Here is a 20,472-nt window from a genome sequence, read left to right as displayed (position 1 = left end):
TTTGATTCTCAGCCCAGTGGATGATACATACTCCCGACCTTTAAATAGCTTCTCTAGAAACATGGATGAAGTACTGAAAGTAAAAGCTTCCGACATTTATTGACAACTCAATTAACTACCAAAATGAAATGTACACAGGGTCTTGAGCCCCCCCCCCCCCAAAAAAAAAAAAAAAAAAAAAGAAGAGAAAAGTAATCAGGGATGCCCAGGAAGTGTACCACCAGAATTTATATTACTGAACTGTGGCACCCAGATGGTTGCTATAATCCTGATTCATATCTAGTTCATATTATTTCAAATTAAGGAGCAATCTTAAATCTATGCAGCTACATGAACAGATCCTATCATATGATTAGCATTAGTTACACTGAAATGGGAAATACCAAAAGCAAGGATCCTCCAAGATAACCTCACAATATATCAATAATATTATCCTCTCGCTTTCTGATGACACCAGACATGCTGTCCTTACAATAACATCACGACTCTTAACGACACAGAAAAGAAATCTCATGTCACCTCCCCAAGTTGTCAGCCATTAAAATGCTCTGGAACTTCACAAGACAGCTTCAGTTGCAAGCCCCCAAAAACAACTAGGGTAAAACTTTGGCTAAAATGAGGTGTACAAATATCAAGCCCCACTAGCCATTTCCATGTCTGTAACTCCATCAATACCCTTGAACACCACTCGTAGTTTCCTGGTGCATGACACTTTCTTGTCATCCTTCTTGGTCATGCCAGTGACATTGACAACTCCCTTTGGGAATTTACCCATGAGATCGAAAAGAGGTACGGCTAAGTTCGACCGAGTCATCTCTTCCAGTACAGGAGGTGCTTGCATATACAAATTCTCTCCTTGGTATGAAACGCTTGGTTTTGAAAGAAGCAGCCCAGGGTATTCTCCAAGTAGCTCCATAAACTGTTTCACACAAAGTTTGTAAAAGGTAAGCACAAATACAACCTAATAAGAGAAATAACAATAATGAAATAGCTAAGCAAGCATTCCCTTCCTTCTAGGACTTTCCTAGCTAGAAGGTACTTCAATGAGATGCCTACTCCAGTGGAAGATACAAGGGAAAATATGCTTATCTTCTGCCAGTAGTTCAAACTTTGCAACTACAGTATAACCACACGGAAAAGAAACTCCAAAATCAGGCCATAAGAATGCTTATAAAAGGTTAGAAAGCCCAAACACCAGGAAGAAACTCAGTGAAACAACTCTGATGAAAAGATAAACTCTGACAGAAACTAAATCATAGTGACATAAATATTGATATTAAAGACCTTCTGTAGAGTGATTGAAGTATCCAGCTCAATGCGTACTCCAGGACCACATACAGGACAATCCTTCTCCCTTGCAAACTCAGTCACCTTGGTGTGCAGGCCTTCAACACCATTATATCTGTAAAAAGAGAATGTTCAAAAGTTAGTCAGTAAAAGGGGTACGAAAGCTGAGTGAACTGAAATATAATAGGATTTCTTTCTTCGATATGCAAGAGTCCAATAACTTCTTTAATATTTGATATGTAGGCACACATTTACAAGTTTAAGTCACAGTAAAAGCCCCAATGATGTAGAAAATCATTGTTTCCATAACAAGCACACAGTTAAGAAATTACATGCGACTCCTGTTTGTTTTTCAATTTCTAATCAACCACTTTACAAGGACCACAGTTCTCTAATTTACAAACATAAATTCACAACCATTTTATTTCAGAAAAATAAAAGTCCATATCAAGTAATTCAACCCAGTAACCCAGCAAGTAATTGATACGAATCATGTAGAAGAGTGAAACCGACAAGAGTAAATAAGAATGCGTTGTAAGTCATAAGTTAAGTCCAAAGGGTAGTTTGGTCCATTAGAAAGCCTTTATTGGTTATGTTTTTTAGTCCCAAATCGAATATCATTGTACTTGTTCATTCATAACTATTATTATAAATAAAGCCCTGCTATGTTGGACTGACATAAGTCAGGATTTCTCCAACTCGTCCAACATGGTATCAAAGCTAACTCTGGTCCATCTCTAAGCACCATCCTCTTTCTCATCTTCTCTCTCTCTCAATCGCAAAGTACAAGAAGAAAAGAAAAGAAAAAAATTCATTGCAGAAACTTACCTCTGCTACTTCCTCTTTCTTTTCCTCATCGCCTACAACCAAAAACCTGCAAAACTATTGAACCCAAGAACCTACGACCTCTATCTAACCACCTCAGAACCATCGTCTGCTACCATTGACCATCACCACTCTCTTCTGCCATCAAACCCCAGAACCTGAGACCTCTATCGAACCCTAGAACCATCGTCTGCTACCATCGCCCCTGGTCCTGTTGAAGAAAGAAGACGGTGAACAGTGTTCCAAACCCCAAACGAAACCAATGAGCCATCAGCCCACCCCCATCAAACCCTTTTTTTGTGTCTCAAGCTTAGATGGTTGTCGTTTAGAGAACCCAAAAAAGAGAGAGAGAGAGGATACCTTACTTTTTGTGGTGAGTATTTTGTTCTCTGTCCTACCAAAAATTTGTTCCTTCATCCTTGCTTGATTCCCTAGTTCCTACGATGACTAATCAAACTACACCTTACTCCTCTAGTATATCTAATGATTTCTCTAAATTCATCTATTTCTCGGGATCATGAGTTTTCTCTGCTTTAGATAAGTACTGTCAAACTGAATGGGACCAATTATCTACGGTGGTCTCGTTTTGTTTCTCTTGCAGTTGGTGCTCATGGTCTTACTGGCCATTTTGATGGAACCTCTATCGAGCCTTCCTCTCCTGGTCCGCAATTTACCAAGTGGTGTACTAGATGAATGTTAGTCACGGAATTTCTTCTTAATTCCATTGAACCAAGCATAGCAAAGAGTTATCTCCTTCTCCCAGATGCTGCTACTATTTGGAAGGACACTCAAAATACATACTTCAGAATAGGCAATGATGCACATTGCTTTAAAATCAGACAGAAGATTCATCAGTTGAAATAAAAAGACCTACTCTCTCTCAGCATTATAATACACTTCTAGAATATTGTCAGACCTTAGATTTCTATAGAAAATTTACACCAAAGAATGGTGAAGATGCTATTGCTTACCAAAAGTGGGAGGACAAGCTTCGAGTTTATGATTTGTTGGCATAACTAAACATGGAGTATGATCAAACTTGGGCACACAATCCTTTCTTGTGAGCCCTTTCCCTCTCTAGAGCAAGCCTATGCCATGGTGGATACAAAGGACAGTCGGCGGATAGCTATGGTGCATACACAAACTCCTGATACATCTGCATTAGTTGTTGATCCTGGTAATCCTAAGCCTAGTTTTGGTGACTCTCGACCTCTTGTCAAGTGCGAGTATTGTGGGAAGGAAAGCCATACAAAGGAAAAATGTTGCAAATTACATGGACATCCAGCAAGTTCCCATGGAGGAGGTAAGAGTGGTAGTAGGGACAACAATCCTACATCTGCAAATTAGGCTATTCCAGACATCCAGAATACTCCAGCACCTATTTCCACAGACGAGATCAAGAATCTTTTTCATTTGCTGATGACTAGACTTGATGGATCCTCTTTTGGGTAGACTCCCAGTGCGAGTGTTGCATCTGTCGTTGCCTCTACCTTTGGTTTCCAACCTCCTCCACGTATTTTCCATAGTGTCAATTCTATTTATCCCTCCTGGATAATTGACTATGGGACAACCGACCACATGATAGGCTCAACTTCTTTATTCCACCACTCATTCTTCCATTCCACTTGCTCAGAATGTTCGAACAACTGATGGATCCCTATTCCCTATTTTTGGAAAGGGTTCCATCATCTGTTCACCTAACCTCACCATTTCCTCTGTTTTGCATGTTCCTAACTTTTCAGCTAAATCATTATCCATTAGTAGCCTAACTTGTGATATGAACTTCAAAATGGCATTCTTTCCATCTTACTGTGTTTTTTAAGACCTGGAGACAGGGCGTACGATTAGAAGTGGTAAATAGAAGGAGGGGCTCTACCTATTGAACGGTTCTAGTTCTCCATCTGCTCTTTCTACAGTTTTTGCATCATCCTCTCCTGCATTAGTGTCTTTGTTACAGTGGCATAATCGTCTTGGCCACATTCCATTCTCAGTCTTTTCTAAGACTATTTCCTGATTTGGTTAAAAAGTTTACGTTGAATGATTTTTGTTGTGATGCTTATATTTTGGCTTAGCAAACAAAACATATTTATCCCACTTCAAATAACAAAAATAAAGTTCTATTTTCTGTTATTTATTCTGATGTGTGGGGTCCTTCTCGGACTGTATCTATTTTTGGCCATTGTTGGTTTGTTACATTCATTGATTGTTGCACCCGCACTACTTAGGTTTTATCTCTTACATAAAAAAGGTGATGTGTTTTCTTCTTTCCAAAATTTCCACAATATGGTTAACACCTAGTTTAGGGCTGTCATTAAAATCCTTCGGACAGATAATGGAACCAAGTATTTAGGTGGTAGTTTCCCTCATACTATTTTGATCATGGGATTATCCATCAAACCAGTTATGTTGATACATCTCCTCAAAATGGGGTCACAGTAACGCAAGAATAGGCATTTCTTGGAGGTGGCTCGGTCCCTTGTGTTTACTTTACATGTGTCACCTCGATTATAGGGTGATGCAGCTCAAACTGCCACCTATCTCATTAATAGGATGCCTTCACTAGTCTTAGACCAGCACTGTCCTCTTGAAGTTCTCTGAAGTACAACCAATTATCCTGTACCCCCTAAGGTATTTGGATGTTTTGCATTTGTTCACAACCATCATAATTATGGTAAGCTTGATCATAGAGGGTTACCATTTATATTCTTGGACTATCCCCCGGCACAAAAAGGTTATAAATGTTACCATCCTAGATCTCGTAGATTTTTTGTGTCTATGGATGTTGTTTTCCAAGAATAGGTCCTCTTTTTTTTTTCTCATCTTCTACAGGGGGATAGTCTTAGTGAAGAAGCTCCACTATTCCTTGAGATTCCTCCTGAAGTTCCTATTGTTGAGTTTCCTTTGGCAGATTTTCCATTAGAAGATGGAGTGACTGGACAAGAACAATTGGTGGATGATGTGCAAGGGAAGTCTAGAACTCCTCAGGGGAATGATGTGCAGGGCGCATTTAGACCTCCTCTAAAGACCTACCAAACGAAGCAAAAGCCCTCCTCCGAGCCATGGCAATTAGAAGCACCAGATCCTAGTCCTGAAGCAACCATTCTCTTGGTGAGTCTGTCTCTAATCTTAATTTGCCAATTGCATTAAGAAAACAACCACGTACTTGTACTAAACACCCCATTTCTAACCATGTGTCATATGATTCTCTATCCCTAGTATTTCAAAGCTTTATTTACTCTATCTTCCACCTTTATCCCTAACTCGTGGCAGGAGGCAGTGTCTCACTCAAACTGAAAGAAAGTTATGGATAAGGAAATGCACGCCCTGGGGAAAAAAATAAGATATGGAATCTGGTATCCTTGCTTGCAAGGAAGAAGATTAATGGGTGCAAAAGGGTGTTTGTAATAAAACACAATGCAGATAGGACCATTAGAGAAATAAGGCAAGATTGGTAGCCAAGGGCTTTACTCAAACCCATCGCATTGACTACCAGGAGACATTTGCTTATGTTGCTAAGATGAATATTATTCACGTTGTTCTTTCATATGTTGTAAACCATGGGTGGAGTCTTCAACAATTAGATGTGAAGAATGCTTTCCTACATGGAGAGCTACAGGAAGAAGTATATATGAATGTGCCCCCTGGTTATTCTAGTTCAGAGACCCATAAGAAGGTGTGCAAATTAAGAAGAACTCTATATGGTCTAAAGCAGTCTCCTAGGGCATGGTTTAGAAGATTTCACAAGGCAATAATCTCCTATGGCTACAAGCAAAGTAATGCAGACCATACCCTATTTATCCAGCGGGATGGATCTCATATTACAGTACTCCGTGTATATGTAGATGATATTGTCATCACAGGAAGCAGTGAGGAGGAAATTACAGCCTTCAAGACTTTCTTGGGGACAGAGTATGAGATAAAAGATATGGGCAGACTCAAGTACTTTCTCGGGTTAGAGTTGGCCTACTTTGCTAATGGTGTCTCGCTCTCTTAAAGAAAGTAGACCTTGGACCTATTAAAAGATATTGGAATACAAGGGTGTAGACCTGCAGAGACTTTAGTGGAGCCTAATCAGCACTTGAAAGCTAAGGAAGGAGAACTAGTTGACAAAACAACCTACCAAAAATTAGTTGGGAAGTTGATTTATTTGTCACATACTAGGCTATATATCACTTTTGTAGTCAACCTTGTTAGTCAGTACGTGCATGATCCTTATTCTTCACATCTTAATGCAGTATATCATATCTTGAGGTATTTGAAGGCATATCCAAGGAAAGGTATCATAATCTCTTCTCAGGGACATCTTAGAGTTGAAGCATACACTGATGCAGATTGGGTTGGGTGTCTGAATGACAAGAAGTCTACCTCTGCCTATTGTGCTTATGTGGGGGCAACTTGGTGTATTGGAGAAGCAAAAAACAGGTTGTAGTGGCTCAATCAAAGTGCTAAAGCAACGTTTACAGCCTTAGCTCAAGGTATTCGTGAAGTGTTATGGTTGAAGGGTCTTCTTCAAGAACTTGGAGCAGATCTGGAAGGTCCTATAAGGTTGTATTTGTTGGAATTTGAAGAAATTATTACTCAGAAGGTATTTTCATTCATAGGCCCCAATGGCGTATTTATAGTACAATCTGAGTAAGTCAAGGAAATACAAAGCAAATAGAATAGAAAAACCAATCCTAGATATTAGGAAACCTAGTCTAACACAAAATATGAAACAAATATAAAGAATATAAGAAAACAAAAGATATAACTAAAAGAAGAGTCTACTCCAATTAGGAAACCTCAATCATACTTCCAACACTCCCCCCTCAAGTTGAGGCATGGATATCATACATGCCCAACTTGGCCAAAATAGTATTAAACATCTATCTAGATAAACATCTGCAACTTGATCTTCAAACATTAATAGCTTATAGATTACATTTGCCTTGTAGACTTCCACTTGCTTTGTCCTCATCTCTACCGCAACTTTAAGTCTCCAAGGAAGAACACCCAAGAAAAATGTAGAATCTTCAAATGTTGAGAAGACCAAATTTCTGTGCAAATCTGAGGAAAAATATTTTTTTGGGGTAACAATTGCTAGGATACAGCAGGAAAAGTGAAACTTTTGATTTATAGCAATGTTAGATCTCTAAAGGGAAAATTTGCCAAGTAAAGGGACAATCTCCAAAGGTAAGGGAAAAATTGTCAAGATAAATGACAATTTCCAAAGGTAATAGAGATCAAGTTCTGCAAAGGTCAAATGCAAATCTTCAGCAAGATTAGATCTCTAAAGTGGAAGATGTAAAGGTAAGGGGCAAATCTCTAGGGTAATAGGGATTAGGTTCTGTACAGGTCAAAAAAGTCAGATCCATAGCAATGTTAGATCTCCAAAGTGGAAGATTGCTAAGGTAAGGGACAAAATTTTCAAGGTAACAGATATCAAATTTTGCATAAAGAAGTCTGAAAGTGACAGAGATCAAATTCTGCACAAGGAAGTCTGAAAGAAAGGCATTCGAACAATGACCTAAAAAATGTAGACAACAATCTTGAAATAAACATTGAATTGTAGACATCTTCAATCTCCCCCTCACATGTAGCTTTACACGCGGGTAAAACAATGACAAAGGAAATCCCTAAATGATATATGTCATGGTCCACCGAGGTAAGATAATGGCCCAAATGTAATTAGGAGAATTCCTAGAAGACAAAATTCAAGCCAATGAGCAAATTTGGAAAGGAAGAAATTGTAACGGTAAGATGAAAGTAGCATGAAAATTCTTGGAACAAATCTAGAGAATTGGACAAAATCTGAAAGGTCCAACTAACACTCTCATTTTTTTTTTCCTTACAATTTTTTTTAATTTACAAAAGAGACCCCTCGATATATGAGAAACATAGACAGAACCCTAAATATATGGAAATTCACAAAAGGACCCCTAGAAATATGGAAAATCACAATTAAACCCCTGTAAATATGAGAATTCACAATTAGATCCCTAGAATATGGGAGTTCACAATTAAATCCTTGTTAATATTCGAATTCTCAATAAAGCCCCCTAGAGATATTCAAACTTACAAAATAATTCCCTATAAGGAAGGGAAAAAACAGAATTTGAGGGGCTAATGTTTTATTTCAGGTTAATAAAAGAGCTTATAAGGCAAAAAAGAGAAATCATAGGACTTAAGGGTTCAAGTTGGGTTCGGTCGATGGGTTCATCGGTTCAGCTTTCTCTGTTCTTCTTGTAGGTTTAGAAAGAAGAGAACCGAAGGCAGAAAGGATGAGTTGCAGGGGCCTTGCAATGATGCTGGAATTGTGAGCGATGGCGGATGGATATGCGATGGTAGTTTCAAGTCTAGCGATGCCTAAAAAAAGTGGATTGGCAAGTTAGCTAGTAAGAAGAAGAAGGTGAATTCCAGGTACGGTTGTTGGTAGAAAAAAGTTGCAGGTGGCAGAGGTTGAAGAAGTCGCAGGAGGTTGAAAGAGCAACAAGTGGCGCAAGTTTGAAGATGGCAGTGGTAAGAAGTCAAGTTGGGGACGGTGATTGTGGAGTAGCAGTAGCGGTAGCGATGGAGTGGTAGCGGCAACGACAACAAGAAAAGAGAGCCTTGATTCCTCTAATTCCCTCTCTCTTCCCTATTCGAAATTAGGCACTGGTGTCATGTTGGAATTTGAAGAAATTATTGCTCAGAAGGGATTCTTCCTTCATGGGCCCCAATGGGGATATTCATAATTATAATCTGAGTATAATATAAGTAGGATAAGCAAATACAAAGCAAATAGAATAGAAAAACCAATCCTAGATATTAGGAAACCTAGTCCAACATAACATATGAAATCAATATAAAGAATATAAGAAAACAAAAGATATAACTAAAAGAGGAGTCTACTCCAATTAGGAAACCTCAATCATACTTCCAACAGTATTCTGACAGCTAATCAGCCATCAACATTGCCCATAATCCAGTCCAGCATGACAGGAACAAACATGTGGAAATAGATAGGCATTTCATTAAAGAAAAGGTTTGAGTCTGGATGGTTCAAATTTCTTTTGTTACCTTTGACAACTAGCATGCTAATGTATTCACAAAAGTTCGGGTGTCAAGTTATTTAGTAGTACTGTTAGCAAGTTGGGCATGATAGATATCTATGCACAAACTTGAAGGGGAGTGCTGTAAGTCATAAGTTAAGTCCAGAGGGTAGTTTGGTCTATTAAAGAGTCTTTATTGGCTATGTTTTTTAGTCTCCCATCGAGTATCATACTATCATTGTACTTGCTCATTCATAACTACAACAACAACAACATCAATAAGCCTTGTCCCAACTAAATGGGGTCGGCTACATGGATTCTTGCCCTCCAATCAGTTCTATTCAAGGCCATGCTAGATACAAGGCCTAAACTATACATATCTTTTCTCACCACTTCTCTTAAGGTTATCTTAAGTCTACCCCTAGCTCTTCTAGTTCCTTCAATATGGATTATATGACTTCTCCGTACAGGGGCCTTATAGGTCTCTGTTGAATGTAGTCGTGCCACCTCAAACGACTATCTCGAAGCTTATCACTTATGGGAGCAACTCCCAGACCAACTCTAATATGCTCATTTCTTATCTTATCCATCCTAGTTTTGCCACTCATCCATCTTAGCATCCTCATTTCTGCTACACTGAGTTTATCTATATGATTCTTTTTAACAGCCCAACACTCTGCATCGTACATCATAGTTGGTCGAACAACGGTCCTTATGATATACGGTGCAGAGTGTTGGGCTGTTAAAAAGAATCATATAGATAAACTCAGTGTAACAGAAATGAGGATGCTAAGATGGATGATCAATTGCTCATTCATAACTATTATGTCACATTGACATAACTCAGGATTTCTCCAACTCTTCCAATAGAACGAAAAAAGCTTAGATGTAAAAGTAAGTTACCCAATTGATCATCTATACATGAGAACTAAGAAACCATATAGGAAAAAATGTAAAGTTTTCTTTCAATCACTAATTCTATATAGAAAGAAGAAAAAAAAAATTATCATAAATTCTTCATTAGTCACTATAAAGCTCCAAATCACTCCGTTTGATGTGGATACAAGGTCCCTAAACCCTACTTAGATTGCCTATGGGCCAACCTAAGCGTTAGATAACTCAAGAACATAGATGGCAAGACTATAAACACGTGAAAGTTTTATAAGAACAATGGCAAAATGATAAATAAATGAAAATATAATGGAACACAATTGCACAACGCCGCAACCAAATGAAACTCGCTAACAGTAGAAAGGGAAAGGAAAGCAACATTGGAGGAACAAATTTGTAATTAAAAGGATAATCTTGAAACCCAAAGTAAAGGAACATAGAGGAATAATGGAAGATGGGAGGGGTAATAATAGAAAGTGGAGAAATATATAGAGGAACAAAGGGAATTGTGGAAGGGGCATCATCAACTTTTACGAGAGAAAAGTGGGTTGAATAGGATAGAAGTTCAATCATACATAAAGAGATAACTAGGTAGGGAAGAACAAATAAGGATGCGATGGGTTAACAGGAAGACAGAAGGGACAACGCTGGAAACAATAAGGTAAAATGGCTTAAAGCACAACTGTCTTACAACTAACCCAGAAAAATGGAAAAAGCTGCAGTTAAAAAGAGATTACTCCTCTGTGTGTTCTCAACTGACTTCGAAATATCAGGGATCAGTCGAGATTGAAGGTAGCTCTTGGATATACATCATTATCAGCCCAAGCACGGAGCAGGAAAGAAGAATTTGAGGTCACAACTAATGCTGGTGGAGGTCAAGTTCAATCTGAGGTTAGATTGACAGCTCACTATTACCCCAAGTGTTGTGGACAGGAATCCACAGGTAATTTTGTCCTAGGGAAAGCATAAACCCCAAGGTTTTAGGCTAGTAGGGACAGATGCAAGAGACACTGATATCTCCCTTACTAGTGCCCAGAATTTGGGCCAGACAAGGGTCAAGGAGAAGAATTGAAGAACAGAAGAACAAGGGAGAAGATGTGGTCACAACTTACAAATTCGTACTTTAGAGCAAGGAGAAAAAGAATGTGTGCATGTGTGCGGGGAGGTGTTAAGGATTGATAAACGAAATAAAACCCTAAATAAATTTCTAATAGTGTGTTTGGTTACCTAATTCCTACTAAATTTGCATTGAATCCGATTTCAGATCCATGGAATCTATGACAACAGGATCATAGTTCATTGAGAATTAACTGTTTGGTTTCCATAATTACATGAATCAAGGGTTTCTATAGGCAGACTTAATTTGGAGGATTCCATGGATTTAACCTCATACTATGAAATCCAATGATTACGTGAGTGATGCGTCAAGCGTTTCTATAGCCAGACTCAATTTGGAGGATCCATGAATTTAACCTCATACCATGAAATCCAAACAATTTCAATTATTAGGCAAAATTCACAACTCCACGTGATTCTTGGTTCTGTTGAGAATTACTTAACAACAGTAACCACAGAGATACTAAAATTTGGAATCATGAGTCCACAGAATTCAAATTCATGGAATTATGCAACCAAAGCATTCTAAACAGATTTTTCACCAGCTAAACAAAAATCAACCCTAAGACTACAACAATAGCAATAGGAGACAATGAACACTCAAAACTCCTAATAGACCCAGTTTCAGATAATCCCGACTAATAAAACAAAGACACCCTAGTAAACCCCCAAACCTTAATTGGACCCGGTTTATCAGTCTACATAACCCAAATGGATTTGTGATGTAGCTTCAATTGAATGAGGGACAACACTAAAATCTCTTTGAGTAGAACCAGCTCAAATGGGTAAGGAAATTTGGGTTTTCGAATTTTTTTTTTTTGGCCCAATTTCTTGCCCACCGTGGGGCTACAAGCTGTACCGACACAAGGGCATTTTTTCCTTGGGGAGGTGGAGATGGATAGGAGTTTCCAAAAACTGAAGGTGGAAGTGTAACAAATCCTAACTAATTATCCTGTTATTTTACTGTTACCTTGCATCCCCTCCAATGCTTTAGGTCACCTAACATACTGGTGTCAACTAGAGATCTGTTGACAGCTACTTCGTAAGACACCCTCCTCCCCCAACCCCACCCAAACGTCAAAATAACCACCTTAACAAGATAAATTGAACAGCACAAACTTCATTTAACCCATCTTTAATGCTTTTACAGAAAGTACAGAGCCCACCTTACCTCCTTTTCTCCTCGTGTCTCCACAGTATATCACTCAAAATAGACACGTTCCTTCTACAGTCTACACCCTAACAAAAAAATAAATGCTTCATCCGTGGGTAGCAACCACAGAAACAAAGAATGATAAATAATAGCAGCTTGTTCAAAGAGTGTCTTTTGTCATCTAAACTTATCTAGGTATTACATAAGGTGTGCTCCAACTGACGCTCAAGACTATTAGAGCTTTGCAGATTTGACACTCCAATATTACTGACCCGCTAAACTCCAATCTATTGGCTATTTATGTAGCTTCTAAGAAAAAATGAATCCACATATTTAAGCTTTTCAGTTCTATGAGATAATTGATAGGTCATACTTTACTGCCTAAAATGTAACCATAAGAAATAGTTAAAAGTATTAACAGTGCAATACTTTGTGGCAACACAATAGCAATTCAAAATTTCAAATATCCAAGATATGAATCTTCTATAAGGTAAAGCTTAGCAGAAATACAAGGGGAATCAGACGCACGAAAGATAATTGAATAGTGTTTTGCTGCATCCTGATGCAATCTTCAGGGTTTCCAGTGCACATGCAGCTGATATAATTGCATTTGTAGAGGCAATGGCCGGTATAATGTTCTTCACAACGCCCTGTTACACAACAGAGACAAGCTAACTTATGTATGCAGCGGCCCAACATGGGAAAAGATTGCATTACTGAAAAGGACTAAGGTACCTTAGCATGTACATAAAAGCAGTTGAAAGTTAAACTAAACAAAAGTCCTCCCATAAAGAAGCAATAGATTTATGTAAAATACAAAACAAGATAATATAAGGTCATTAAAAACATCTAACAGATAACTTGTTTTCAAGTTTTTTGTATACAAAACAAGTTTCCAACTGATATTAGGATATTCAAGGTACAAAAATTTCAATCCAGATACCTTTCTGAAAAACTAACATTAATAACTTGGAATATAGATACCTTTCTGGAAAACTAACATTAATAACTTGGAAGCCAAATCAAATTTCAATAGATAAGAGAAAGAAAAGTCCTGAATTACAAAATTTCCCAGAGAATTGTTTACCTGAGTCAGTGTATACGTAACCCCTGGAATGCCAAAAAGTTCAGCCCTTTTCACAGCCTGTGAAGTACAATTGTTTAAGTGCAAGTAAGAGGACTACAAAGAAAATATAACCAAATACCATCCCGGCTCCCACATTGAAAACAAAAATAGAAATTGAAAGTCAACAACCTCTGAGTAAACCCACTGCATATGTTCTGGGTTATCTTCATCAAACGCTTTTCCTCCATGCACCTGTATGTGAAATAAAGTATCAAATTGGGAAGTCAACATCAAAGGTTCCCAAAACAATGTCTCCTCCCATCCCCCCCAAACCAAAAACAAATAAATAAATAAAAGCCCAGCATCAAAGGCTTCAAATTACCTCATCCCATTTTATTAGGTGAGCATATTCAATGCAATGAGCAGCAGTTCTAGGGGTTTCTGCCAGTGTGCACAGTGGAAACTTTACTTGAGGGGGGAAAAGCCAGATGGTACACTCAAAGCAAGGGGTGACTCCTGGTAAGATAACCCTAGCATGGCCCTTGAAGCCTTCAGTACCACCATCTACCATAGGTTTGATTGTTTCTTCACAAGGGTTGTCTTCAGAGTCATACTCTATAAAGGAAAGGACACATAACCCAAATACTTTAACAACAGAAAAACCTTCAAGCAAAAGGTATATATATATACACAATTAAATGTTTCCTACACATAGGGCCATGGACATACCAGAAAAAGGCCTAAAATAGAAATAAATGTTCGATTTCTAATCAATTCAAACAACACATTGTAGCATCAGTTAGGAAGTTCTATTTATTCCAAAATGTCAATTACAATAAACATGAGTATGTTGAGACATGTATATACCTCATACTGACTTCTTGACTATAAAGCAGCACTAGATGATCATAAACTACTAAAGAAGATTGGAGGAAATATTACTACAAAAAAGGACTAACCTCAGACATAAAAGTAGAATTATAAGGTGATGCAGTAATAGGCCCTGAATTAACTTCTAGGCATGCCCATGAGATGCATATATTTAGGTCCACAGGTCCAGCCAGTTTTCTGTCAAAAAAACCCATCTAGCCAGCTTAAAGGAAGATATTTTATTCAGTTCTAGTGGGCGCCATGGCCAGCTGAGTGGAGCATAGCTGAAGAAGTCCAGATTTGTGGGTTCCATTCTGGCTAGAGCATGGAGGGATTTAGGAGTAGGTTGCTGCCATTCTGGGAGAGGGATATTGGAAGATTTGGTGATCCTTTACAACTATAGCATGGGTCCTAACTTGACAACTGGCTTAGAGGAAGTGATTGCCAAGATTTTTCTAGAATTATTAGTTTATGTTTCCCTTTCTCCTTTTTCCTATTGTGGTTCAGAAGATGGAGAGATTAAAGGCTGCAGCAATGTTGCAGTAATGAGGATAGTAAAGTAGAGGTAGCTAGAGTACTCATCAAACAAAGGAGTGCGAGAAGTTGATGGGGAAGAAGATGGACCCTTTGGCTCCACCACATTGGTGGAGGTCAAGATGAAAGAAGAAAGGAAATTTGGAAAGAATGAGGTCGCAGGCGGAGAAAGGGATCACAAACTCAATTCATTCTGGATTCTCTGATTCTTTGGTCAGCATTAGGATACAAAGGAAAGAAAGCCTACACAACCGAAAACAGAACTAGAAACATATGCAACTAGGAAACTGTCAAATAACTTCCCTATGTATCCTACTGAAAGAAAAAATTAAGTAAAAGTTCACCAAATATGTAAATTTCCTAAAATCCCATCAGCTTCTGAAAAGTCAATAGGGACACTTGGATACCTAGATGGGTTTGGGTCAATCTAAAATAGCCTACTAGCATCATGTTTCTTGTCACCCTGCCAATTGAGCACCACCAGGTTTTGATATGTTAACCCATGATCATAAACAATTCTAAGTACTAAATTTGAGTCATCTAATTGCTATTCTAGGATTCTATTTTAATCCTTTTTTTCTTTCTTTTTGATCTTCAGTGTTCTGCCAACCACATTTGTCTTGTTGTGTGCTCACTGCAGTTTGGTATTTCATGACTATACCTTGTATCAGATCTGAGATTCCACAAGTGTCACAAACTTAAATTTATTAGCTTGTTGATTGTGCTGCTATCCTTCTGCAGCTCAGATACATATTGAAATCTTCTATTTGTCACTTGTCAGTACCTTGGTCCTTCATATAAGGCTTGAACGCATATGTTATTTAAAACTGCTCAACTTTCTGAATTGTTGTTTGGAACCTGTAGAACTTACACCCCCAAAAAAATGAAAAATGTATTTTTTGTCCAAGTCAAAAATCATATTCCAATCTACTATGTACTAGCATGATTAAATAATATAAGACATTTAGAAATACGACTATCAACTGAAGTAAAAATAATTGTCAGGCACCAAGGGAAACTAGAATACTAAATAACCATAGTGAAATAGAAAAGACGCACCTAAGAAACTACAAGCCACCTCATTGATGTAGCTCCGAGCCTCAATAGAATCAAGACCAAGAGCAATAATATTGAATTCATTATAAAATGCAAGATCTTTATCTTGAATTCGGCAAAAATGTGGAACAATGTTGACTCCACTAACTCTTTCCATAACACGCTTTGCTGCTACCTCTGCTTTGGGCTTCCCAACATCTTGAAGCCTACAATACAGAACTTAGGTTAATAAAATACATAAATAGACAGATAGATAGACAGACAGATAGATAGATGGATAGAAAGCAAGAGTGAGACGGAGTTTAGTTATATCTAATGCTAATTAGAACAGCTCAAAATTTCACAACCTGACTAAAAGTAGATTTAAAATTCAGTTCGGGTATAACTGGCAACAAAATGGTTCAAAATCGTTTATTTACTTCTTTAAAATATTTTTTTTCTTTCCTTGGGTTGGGAGCTCAATGAATCTATCATGTAAGAGAAGATGCTCTTCTATCATTTTCAGGTGACGCCTTCATGTACATTGCTGAAACCCATGCTTGGCACTGCAAGGTCTCTTTCATTTTTATTTTTTTCCCTCTTTTGAGACAATATCATATCAAACCGGTAGATTTTATTTTAGTATTTGAAAAGACAATTAACCACACTAGAGTAGAATGTTAGGAATTTTGACGCTCATGTGGTATGATCTTATCAATTGTTTCCAAAGCGTGTATCCACTATTTAAATAAAGCATAAGTAGGAAGGATTATCCTCCACTGTTAAACAAGGAATCACCACGTTCAACTGGGTTTACATGAAACAACTGAGACCAGAACAATACTAGAAGCAACTCTCAACACAAGCGAGACACAATATCCAAGCAAGTTGTTTAGCACCCCCATTGCTGAAATGTCTGCCAGGTATCTAGAAATTTGTAATGCTCACAAGCGAAACAAGATAAAGAAATAAATCCGAAGGATAGTAGACGGAGAAAAGCAAAATGCTTTACTGAAGTACCAAGGCAACAGATGACCTGAATAGGAACTGACGATTGAGATTGGAAACCTCAATTCTGTCCATGTCTATGACTTCGAGGTTCTGGAAACCCGATAAAGCCAAGTCCTTCAGCAGCTCGCAGCCCAACCCTCCTGCGCCCACCACTAAAACCTTCACATACTGCCGCAGATCGTTTCTTAACTGCCACAAAGCATGAAAAAGGTAAAAACAATCATCAAGAAGCACCGATGATTCAATTTCAATAAATGGGATTTTCTATGAAAAAAATGGAATAGTGAACATGAATTGTTTGTGAAAATGCCAAAACCTCTGATCGTAGGATTTAAGCTTACGCACGTCAGGACTTGGGTCGAAATTTTGGCCGACAAGGTTGCCAGGCCTCGTGAGCAGCTTGTCCAGGTCTACCCATCTGCCGCTAATCTCTGAGTCGACATTAGCCATAGCAAACTTCTGGTTCTTGCCTGCAACGACACTCCCGGCTCACCGATGCTGTATCTCTCTGCTGCTCTCGGTCGGATGAGAACTCGTAAGGTTGAGAGTGACGTTGTGATCCCCCGACTATGTTAGCTTAAGTTTCACGCTTACAGCACTTTGAGCGTCAACCTGTCAAGATAAACAGAAGATTCAGAATCCCAAATAAATCAAACCCATACGGCGCCTCTTTGCACCTTTCCACATGATGAAAATAAAATGGCATCCCCATGTTATTCTAGTAAATTTGCAGTTGAACTAAAACTTGAAGTTGTCTGAATGTTGTGGATCTACTTGTACTTTGCTTGAGCAGGACCGTCAAGTGAATCATTTTGATTGTTGAATCGAAATTTCGGTCGAGATAACCGAAATCTCGCTTGACTGTCATGCACACTTAATGCACATGACTCAAGCAATTTCAGATCTACTTATGGCAGAATGGTGGGAGCCCTTTTTTCCTTCTTTTCAAAGAAATATTTCTATTTTAACCAAAAAAAAAAAAAAAAATCTATTAGCCCCTCGTGTTTTCAAGTCTTAAAGGCACTATGTATTTGCATAGCTGAATCCTTTCAGAGGAGAATAAGGAGGAGAATCCTCAAGATGATGCATGATATCCTGATCCGGAGGTGGAAGGTCGATCGTATTCTTGATGCAGTCAGGAAGAGGAAGACCCAGTTTTGCAAACACTTCAGGATGACAATTGGCGCTGTAGGGGGTCGTGTTGAAATAAGGATCTCTCCTTAATATCGATTCCCATACTTCGTTTTCGCCATCCCGGTATGCCTGCAAGTTATAAGCGTTCAGCATGTCAACAAAAGGCTTATTGTGCAAATACTTGAAGATGCAAGCCCTGCGAACATCAGTTGGAAAGGATTCGGGCAAAGGAATAATAGCTTGCCTTTGGGGTAACGCTTCAGATCCTTTCGCCCCTGACTTTCCTGCTTCTCGTTCTAGCCGCCGGATCTTCTCCCTGTCATCATCCAAATCCGAACGAAGACGTTCGATCACGGAATTCTTCTCTCCTGCAACCTCCCAAGCTAAGTTTCCAAGACAAGTAATTTCAACGTCTTTGGCTTTGGAGTCTTCCCGAAGCCTAAAAACTTCATCACTCAGTCTATTGAGTTTAGAGGCTGCTTCGACTTGGTTGTGGAAGTTACCAGTGAGACTCCTGCAACAACTTCCGAGTTAGTCATGAGCAAAAGAAAAATCTTCAAACAAAAAGGTAATGAAGAGAAACTTACATCACCAGTGACTTCATAAAGTCACTTGTGATTTTTCAAAAGTTAGAATTTGGCCGAACGAAGTGTGGAGGCACGTTCCTCTTAGTGAATCAGTCATGTAGGAAGTGGTTTGGTGTCAAAATTCCATTTGGTTTGAAAATGGGACAAGTGTTTGTAATGTTGGATTTCTATTAAGGTGAATAGTAAAATTGGTGCAAAGTGTGGGAAATCTTGTTGTTTGGAGCATGGTTTTGTTTGGAAATTTATTGGAGCATGTTTCTAAACATCCCTAGTCATATTTCTAACCAAGAACAGCAAGCATTTCTCATTTTTGAAGAAAATCATGTTGTAGGTAAATGGAAATTGAAAAGAAAGAGAAGTGAGAATGAAGACTACCTTGTGTTTGATGATCAAAAGAAGTTGTGGGATGTTGTTGAAGCCTCTTGAGAGTCTTGGAAACTTTAGGAATCCCTACAACCCTTTTCCTTAGAGCCAAACTCGAAGTTTGTAAACACAGAAATGAGTTTGGAATAGAGAAAGTGGGCCCTTTAAGCTGTTTTTCAAGCAAGGCAAATTTTGTTGTTTTGGCAATTTTTGAGAATATTTGATTTTTGAAGCTTTGTTTGGATTTTCAATGGCCTGTGCAGTTGAGTTGAGTGTGTAAGACATGTTGGAAGTGTGAGTTTGAAATTGGATGAAATTTTTCGTGGATTTACGACCTTTTGTTTTGGATTATTAGAATGGTTGAAAGAAGGAACCTTGGTGCCTCCTCTAGTTGGAATAGAGGTAGGGCTGTCCCTAAAGTTGATGTGCCTGCTGATGGTATCTCTTGGGAAATATTTTAGGAAGCTTTTTGTAAGAATTATTTCCCTCAGTCTGTGAAGGATGCGAGAGAGTTGGAGTTCATGACTCTCACACAAGGTCCCCTTTTTGAACTTGAGTATCAACAGAAATTTGAGGAATTGTTTTCTTTGCTCTTGAATCCTTAAAAGAGGATAGAGCTAAAGTGAAGAAGTTCTTCAAAGGACTGCGACCCTCAATCAAGACATATCTCACCATCTTGCTGATTGAGAGTTATGCTCAAATAGTACAGAATTCGGAGAAAGTTGAAGAAGCTGTATGCCAAGTTTAGCAAATGTGACTTCTGGTTATCCAAAGTTATTTTTTGGGTCACATTGTTTCTGTTGATGGTATTAAAGTTGATCCTCCGAAGGTGAAGGTTGTGGCAGATTGGGACAGGCCCAAGTCAGTCACCGAGATTCGAAGTTTCCTTGGTATGGCTAGCTATTATAGGCGCTTTGTTGATAATTTCTCTAGATTATCAGCCCCTATGACGAAGCTTACCAAGATGGGAATCAAGTTTGAGTGGAATGAAGTCTGTGAAGAGAGTTTTCAAGAACTCAAGAAGAGGTTGATTAACACTCCAGTGTTGACAATACTAGATGACTCTGGAGATTTGACAGTGTATACTGATGACTCTAAAGTGATTTGGGTTGTGTTTTGATGCAGCATGGGAAGGTTGTAGTTTATGCTTCTAGGCAGTTGAAGAACTACGAGCATAACTATCCTACTCACAATTTGGAATTGGCAGTTGTGGTTTTTGCTCTGAAGATTTGGCATCACTATCTGTATGGTGAAATGATATATATTTTCACTGACCACAAGAGTCTCAAGTATTTCTTTACTCAGAAGGAGTTGAATATGAGTCAGCGAAGATGGTTAGAACTGGTGAAGGACTATGTTTGTGATATTCAATATCATTCAGGAAAAACTATTGTGGTTGCTAATGCTTTGAGTAGAAAGAGAAATCGAGAAAGTGTTGATCTGGCATCTCTCAGTAAGCCCTTATTGTTCTCCATTGTCAACTTTGGACTTGAAATTTTGTCGGAAGGTTTCGGTGCTATTTTGGCAGTTGTGTCAGTTAGACCGAGTTTGAGAGATAGAATTGTTGCTCTGTCGACTGATTCGGAACTG

General features: G+C 38.5%; 1 protein-coding gene across 2 annotated transcripts; it reads right to left on the bottom strand.

Moving 5' to 3' along the window:
- Positions 1-209: 209 nt before the first annotated feature.
- On the bottom strand, positions 210-17,696 carry LOC149028718 (NEDD8-activating enzyme E1 catalytic subunit-like). 2 transcript variants are annotated; one of them, XM_089138754.1, is made up of 10 exons: positions 17,573-17,696; positions 17,144-17,410; positions 16,824-16,987; positions 15,812-16,014; positions 13,731-13,963; positions 13,538-13,600; positions 13,370-13,426; positions 12,811-12,932; positions 1,285-1,402; positions 210-919 (listed from the first exon to the last, which is right to left on the bottom strand). In XM_089138754.1, exons 2-10 carry the CDS (start codon positions 17,246-17,248, stop codon positions 632-634), a joined length of 1,353 nt encoding a protein of 450 aa, XP_088994880.1. In that variant the 5' UTR covers positions 17,249-17,410; positions 17,573-17,696; the 3' UTR covers positions 210-631. The 2 variants fall into 2 exon arrangements, with proteins under 2 accessions (XP_088994880.1, XP_088994884.1); XM_089138758.1 differs by having other exon boundaries at positions 17,579-17,696.
- Between the last annotated feature and the right edge of the window lie 2,776 nt (positions 17,697-20,472).

This window comes from Hakea prostrata, chromosome 1 (genome assembly GCF_041222555.1).
Source record: "Hakea prostrata isolate BN-2017 chromosome 1, UWA_Hpros_2, whole genome shotgun sequence".
Taxonomy (NCBI): domain Eukaryota; kingdom Viridiplantae; phylum Streptophyta; class Magnoliopsida; order Proteales; family Proteaceae; genus Hakea; species Hakea prostrata.
Note: the sequence above shows the minus strand (reverse complement) of the source record. Positions and strands in the feature narration are given on the sequence as shown.